At 35.6% G+C, this 7,361-nt stretch overlaps 1 protein-coding gene across 2 annotated transcripts in view; it reads right to left on the reverse strand.

The window, feature by feature from the left end:
- Positions 1-1,593: 1,593 nt before the first annotated feature.
- The window catches only part of LOC110092253 (calmodulin-binding transcription activator 3), a 26,379-nt gene continuing 20,611 nt past the window's right edge, over positions 1,594-7,361 (reverse strand). For both annotated transcript variants that reach the window (XM_020816721.2, XM_020816722.2), the window contains exons 6-7: positions 2,437-2,614; positions 1,594-2,343 (exon numbers count right to left, since the gene is read on the reverse strand). In XM_020816721.2, the coding sequence (XP_020672380.1) occupies positions 2,249-2,343; positions 2,437-2,614 (273 nt within the window). In that variant the 3' untranslated portion in view covers positions 1,594-2,248. The remainder of the gene's footprint in view (positions 2,344-2,436; positions 2,615-7,361) is intronic.

Below are 7,361 nucleotides of genomic sequence, written 5' to 3' on the forward strand. Positions count from 1 at the left end.
TGCATCTTAGTTTCACCTTCAATAAACTCCCACTGCTCCTTCTTTAGGAACAGTACTTTTACATCACCATTATATAAAAATTTATGCATTATTGTACTTTGATTAAAAAAATAAACAATGTCATCATAAAATCTATGAACATCTAGCTATCAAATTTTTAACTTTGAACCAACAATTGTGTCATCTAAGCCTTTCCTATGCTTTTGTGGTGGTCCAAAAGCCTCTTGTACGCCCTGAGCATGCATCTATCTTGAATTTGTTTTATCGATATTTTTAACATGGTTATGATCTTTAACTAAATCTTTCACATTCTATTTTTGAGAGGAGAGAACTTTCTTTAATTTCAATTCTTTGTCTTCAGCCTCAGCAAGCTTAACTCCTTTATGCTTCTCTGTGCCAGTTGTTTGCATGTTTTTTGATAATCTTAAACTTTTTGTAGATCCATTTCTACCTCTATTACTTGGAAGCTTTTTGTAAGAATTACTCCAATCTTTTTTCTGATTACCAACTCTATAATGAACATTGCTAATTCACAACAGCAATGAAGCACTTCTTCCTCCTTTGCGAAAATTTAGATTTGACGTTCTATTAGGCTTTGTTGTACCTAAATCAAAGCTATGTTCAATCTTAACTTTAGATTTACCACTATGATGACGAAAATTTAGTCTTTTGCTTTGCATTTATGGAATCAACATTCCCATTCTCAAAAGATCCATTATTCATCACTGATTTGAAAGATCCATCTGCAACAATAGTTTTAAAGGATGAAAAACTTTATTTTTATGTTGTGCAGATCCCTACAGTGAGTAATCAGAAATGAATCACTCAAAGAATATATAGCCAGTTTTCTAATTTTCATTATACGCATTCATGTTATTCTATGGCGAAGTATTAGGTTTCCCCTAAAATACAATAAGGGCTCCAAGTTCTTGTCCCTTGCAGGTGCACATAAGACCACCAATTTGATGATCAACCCGAGATCTACAACAACATGAGAGAACGTTCAAATAGTTTTATACATTCAACAAAATGATTGGGTAGAAGGGTCGGTCGACTATCCAGGATGGTGACAAAGTCACAAAAGATCTAGCATATGCGGAGGAATTGCAATGACAACAAATTAGTGCGCTTGTGCCTTTCAAATTTTTATTCTCGACTATTTATTTATGAAGATAATTTGCTAGAGAAAATTTTCCTTCCTAAATTAGACCCCTCATATATCAAGTAATAATTCTGTAATATCCTCATTATTCTACATCTTAGATTGATAAAATAACATAAATTCAGCATATGGATCACATAGTTTAGTAGAAATTTTACATAATGCAATGTGACACAAATTGTTAAAACCACTTCAGGCTGTTCTTCACCTTATAAATCACAATTCTTCTCCATTCATATCTAGTTGCACCAAAACTTGTTGTATTTAAATAACTTGTAGCACACCGTGATTCTAAGGCTTCGTTTGGAGCAGCTTTTTTGTTGTTTCCTAAAATAAACAAAAATTTTAATTTTTATACTAAAAAGTTGTTTAAAGAAGCAATAAAAAATCGTCCCATTTACATGACTGTATGCTGATAAAGAGAACTGCAGTTGCTAACAACGTTCTGGAAATTTTCATTTAACTAAAAAAATACGAAATGGAGTTTGTTCCCCTCACAATCTTTTCATCGTAAGAGAAACCAATATACATGTCACACTACATTGCCCATAAATGTTGTACCATCTTCCTCATCAGCAATAAGGTCATTTCTGACAATTCACTGAAGCCTGAAAGAATTTAGCTCAAAACTATTTGCTGGTGTAGCAGCCCATGCAGTAGCAACAGACTTCAAAAGATAGGCCCCTGAACACTGTTGGATAACATTCCAGAATCTCACACCGGCCTTTGTATTGGAACTAGTTTAAGGCTTCGTTTGGGAAGACTTTTTTACTTCTTGAAGCAGCTTTCGAAATTTTTTTACTAGAAAGCTGCTTCAAGCAGCAGTAAAAAAGCCGTCCCAAATGAAGCTTAAGTTAATTCAGCATGAGATTCATTTACAACTTCGGTCGCAACCTCTCGAGCAACTATGAAAGATTTGAAATAAGGCATTAGAGCCTGTAGTCTCTGATAGTCACCAGGCAGAATTTAGCCGCATATCCAAATTCATCCCTCAATAATGCGAGAAAAATATTAAGTAGAAGATGTCAATCTTGCATTGGTCATTTTGAGTTAGAACTGGAGCACAAAGACTGGGATGTTGAACACTCATCCAAGGCCCATACCGCTGCATCTCAGGGAAAGAGTTGTATCTGGAACTTGTCTGGCAATTATTTGATGTATCGAACTTCGCTTTAGATACACTAGAAGAAAGGATGCGTGATTGAAATTTGTGTCAGTTATCGAAATTTTACAAATGAAGGATGATAGATGGGATAATAGAATGCAGAGCATACATGAATCGGCATCTTCATATTCTGATTGTTGTGTTCCATTACGACTTCCGTAACCACTAAATTGTGAAGGCACGTGACTAGGATTAGCAGAAGAATTAGAAGATGCAGGGCTATCAAATTCTGAGTTCCTCACAGCTTCCGCATCCTTTTTTTGCTGAATAAAGCTTGCTTTGCTACCCTGATAATAAAAATCCTGAATTATATCCATGACAACTAATTCTTCAGTGGCCATAATGATAGTTTCTATCCGATAACAAAATGAAAATGATACAATGATATTTACTCCCATTCCGGATAAGAACACAGCTTCTACGAGGCAGAATCTGAACTTACATAGAGACTACTCAAATTAGGATTTAGAATTATATTACTATGTATAATCAAAGAAATTTTTCCAATTGAATTAATAATTTGAAAGAGTTCGTTGAACATTACAATATATGATTTTAAAATAGTTGAATGTACTAAATCAAAACTAGCAGGAATATTCAATCAATATGGCGAAGTTTAGGGGTTTCAAAAATTGACACGAGCCGAAAACCCGACTCAAACATGAAAATTTCGGATTTGGGTCAACCCGAACCTAAAATAGGTCAAGTTCGGGTCCTGATTTTTGACCCGTTTTGAATTCCGGGTCGGGTTCGGGTTAACTCGGAAACCCGGTTTTGACCCGGGTTGACTCGAAAACCCGGTTTTGACCCGGAATCCAACTTTGATCAGAAAGTGAGCGAACTCCCAGCGTTGCTTCCGATCAAAAAGTTGTAACTTCCAATCCGATTGGAAGGGACCATCGTCCAAGGAGTGAAGTCGAACGGCTACGAAGAAGTGCACGAAAGGGAGAAAACCTTCATAGCGAGTGAACTCCCATAGTTGCTTCCGATCAAAATGTTGTAACTTTCGATCCAACGAGAAGGGAACATCGTCCAATGAGAGAAGTCGAATGGTTACGAAGAAGCGCACGAAAGGGAGAAACCTTGTTGTAACTTTCTATTCACTGGAAGGGAACATTGTCCAAGGAGCAAACTATGCAGGTCGGGTTCGGGTTGACCTGAGCCTGAAGCGGGTCAGGTTCTGGTCCGAAAAATCAACCCGTTTGCAAAAACGGGTCGGGTTCGGGTTGACCCGCACAGTGTCGAGTCAGTTTTAAGTTGGACTCGAACCCGACCCGTGACCCAATTTTGACAACCCTAGCGAAGTCATATTAGTAAATCTTCATGTCTAGCATGAAACATAAAGCTCCAAGTCTTTAAAAAGAAATAAAAATAGACCTATGATGGAACTATTTTGGTTCCTCTTTAAGAAATTGATGGACCAAAATGATCATTTAATAATTAGGGACCATTTTGGTCTTTCATAAAGAGCAGAATCATTTTGGTCATTTTATCGACTTTTATATTATCATTATCACCTTTATTAAAAGCCTTATGCAAAAAAGAAGAAGAAGAAGAATGAATTGAGTTGTATGTCAACAAAAACACCACATGAGGCTTCTACATTGCTTTACATTTTGAGGAACAATACAATTATCATGTAGTTCTTAAGACTATTGCATCAATACTTACTTCTAGGGAAAAATCAACTCATCTAAAGCCCGTTAAGCACATGCCAATACAAGAATCATGTGCAGTTGGATTTGAACCTAACGAGGAAATTGCAACTCATGAATACTTTGATGAAAAATTAGATACATAAGAAGATTTACAATTGCATGTATAAAGATACAAAAAGTCATAACTTAAATTACCTAAAAGATTCTAACTCGCCTTTAATGCCACCGAATCCACAATGTGTGTACATAAGCAGACAAAAAGCGGAAGGCGATCTTTAAAATTTTAACATGAAACTGTTAGGCTGGCACTTGAGCCGGCTGGACCGGTCCACACCTACTCGAGGCGGAAACCAACCGAGCGGGCGGAATCGAGCGGAGCGAGCTCATCCGACGGGGGCCAAGGAGGAGTTTTGGGAGGGAAATTTTGAATGCGAGGGGCTGTTTAGACATTTTGTAAAACTCCTTTATGGTTAATTAGGAGGTTAGGAGAAAAAGGGGGGGATTATCTTGCATTGGGAATATTGTTGAGATCTAGGTTTTCTTGTTCTTGGGCTCTAGACTACGGCTAGAGATTTGGAGAGTTTTTCCTTCCTCTCGAATCGAAGGAAAGTTGTATCTTACTTGTCCCTTGCATCTACTAGTGGAATACAATCATTTGCTATTGATTTCCTACGTTTTCTCTCAGTTTTTCTCCATTTTTCCGCTGTTTTTCACTGTTTTCCTGTGCGAGACAGCATTTGGCGAGGAGATTTGCACTAGAGACGATACTTGATCTCAAGTATTTCCTATCAGAAACCATGCATGCATTTAAACAATAAACTTTTGGGCAAATAATTTAAATCCATCTACTTTTGAATCATGCACGCATTATAATATAATGTTAAATTTCAGTGTTACCACTTGAAGCATGCAACTTTTTATCGAGAAGCGTGTCATTACTTCGAAAAAAGTTCATTCGCCTCAAAAAGCAAGCAATTGCCTCAACAAGCACCTTGCTTACAAGAGAACCATACATCCTCCTTAAGAAACACGCCACTAATGTGGGAAGCGTGCAACCATCTCGAGAAGTGTACAATTTCCTTGAGAAGCGTGCAATTACTCTATGTAGCATTCTACCATTCTAAAAGCTTGCAAATGTATCATGTAAAGCATCGGAGAACATGCAAGCGCACAGTGCAGTAGCACCAAAAAGCATGGGAATGCACCAAATATGTGAAATTACACAAAAAATAAGTAACTATATTATACAAATATATCATGTAGACGCGCTGAAAAGTACACAAGCATATTAAAAACATAAAAATGCACCGTGCAAGAGCTTCGAAAAGAGTGAAAATACATTAAAAAGAGTACAACTATGCTGTGAATGCATCAAATAGCGTGTAAATAACTTTAAAAAAGAAACTATGCTAACATATTAAAAAGCATTCAAATATACTATGTGGACACACCGAGCAAATATTAAAAAGCATTCAAATATACTATGTGGACACACCGAGCAATTGGGCCATATAAGAAGACCAAATAGCTTGAATGATATCCAAAAGTCACATCGGATTGTTAAAATTGAAAAATTGGCATGGGTTCCAATCAAATGTATCAAACTCTTAAATTTGAGGTAAAAAAAAAACTGTGTGAGCTAAAATAATAATGAACTTTAAATTTAACCTCAAACTAAGAAGCATGTAATTGTTTTAAAAAGCATGCAACCTCATTAAACTTTATTTAAAACTTTTTAAAATAAGCTCATATGCATATGATCCAACAAATCTACTAAATACTTTAATACAGCTTGAGAATGCCATGTCAACTGAAAATATGGTAAAAAAAAAAACCTTGAATTCACCACGCTATGAGAATCGAACAATCCTTTTTGAAAAGAAAGTAATTATTTAAAAAATTCACAAACTATCTTTTAAGTCTTTTAAGTACAAATTCAAGCTCTTATTTCATATTATGTTTCCTTGCTTATCGGGCAAGGTCCTTCAGTACGACATTTCAATTCTGATCCTCCTTTAAGAGAGTTAGAGTCAATAAGACTTGAACCCGATAATGATTGTGTTGATAGAAAATATCAACCAAAGGGCATCTTACTTTCAAAATGCCCCCAAATCATAATGACAATTATTGTGGGGTCCAAATCCCTACAAAAAATAATAAAATCTTAAAATTAACAAAATATAAGAATAGAAACAAGTGAAATTCATCCCACGAAAAATTAAAGCAAAAATTCATCTATGCAACTTTGTCAAGATGACAAATTTAAGGATCACCTCGACTCATAAAGAGCCAATTTTTTTATCGAGCGCATAGCTATGATTCACCCTCAAGCGATCTATCCCCAATACGGGCATAGACATGTCCTATAACTGATGCTTTTGCTGCCAAATAGCATCACATGTAAATGATAATGATCGGTGCCCTCTAACTATATGGTTTCACTAAAATGACACTATTAAATTATGGTCACAATCAGAACCTAAAATTTATCAATGGATTGAAAACCCTCAAGTAGTTAATTATGGAATGCATTTGGTAGGTCTGGTTAGGTCATCAATAAAGATGCTTTGGTCTGGTTAGGTCAGCTACATCTTCTGATTAAAGTACACTAAGGATCATGATAATCTAGGATGAATAAAATATAGGATCTTGATTGAGTTTGTCATCACTCACCCCACCATCCAGTTTAAGTTGAATGTGATAAATTTCTCAACCCTAAATCAAATTGTTGCTACTAGACATTAAGTAAATATAGCTTCTAACAACTAGCCTTAATTGAATGATCTCTCTCATCACCGAGAAGGGTGATTAACTATGGGGCTTAAGCCTACAGTAAAAATGAAACTAGATCAAGCTCTCATAAAATGAAGGTGAAATCTCGATATTATCTACAATTTAATCTTCCATAAGAAATTTTCCTCAAAACCACTAAAACTCTCTCAATAGAGAGCCGAGGCATGGATTTTCCATAGCAACAATAACAATAAGACTTAATGTATTCATCTTTGCCACAGAAGTAAAATGTCTCTTAGTAATCTACTCCATATAATGCTCTTATCTACCAATCTTGCTTTATGTATTTCAAAAGTCCCATCAGCTTTGTATTTCAATATAAACACCCATTTGAGCCCTAATGATTTATTTCCATCTCTATGATGTCACGTCTTTTTTTTTGTCCAAGGTCCATCCCCACTCTCATGCCTTCCACCATTTCTCATTGAACATTTGTCTCGAATAATATTTTAGGAATCAAAGATGAGTTTAAATTCATAAGAACATCTCTTTGGGATGAAAAAAACTTCTCAAATGACACAAAGTGGAGTATGGAGAATATAATGGAAGTTTTGTGAAAACCCTTGTATTATTTCAAATTGCA

This window comes from Dendrobium catenatum, unplaced genomic scaffold (assembly GCF_001605985.2).
Source record: "Dendrobium catenatum unplaced genomic scaffold, ASM160598v2 fragScaff_scaffold_1088, whole genome shotgun sequence".
NCBI lineage: Eukaryota > Viridiplantae > Streptophyta > Magnoliopsida > Asparagales > Orchidaceae > Dendrobium > Dendrobium catenatum.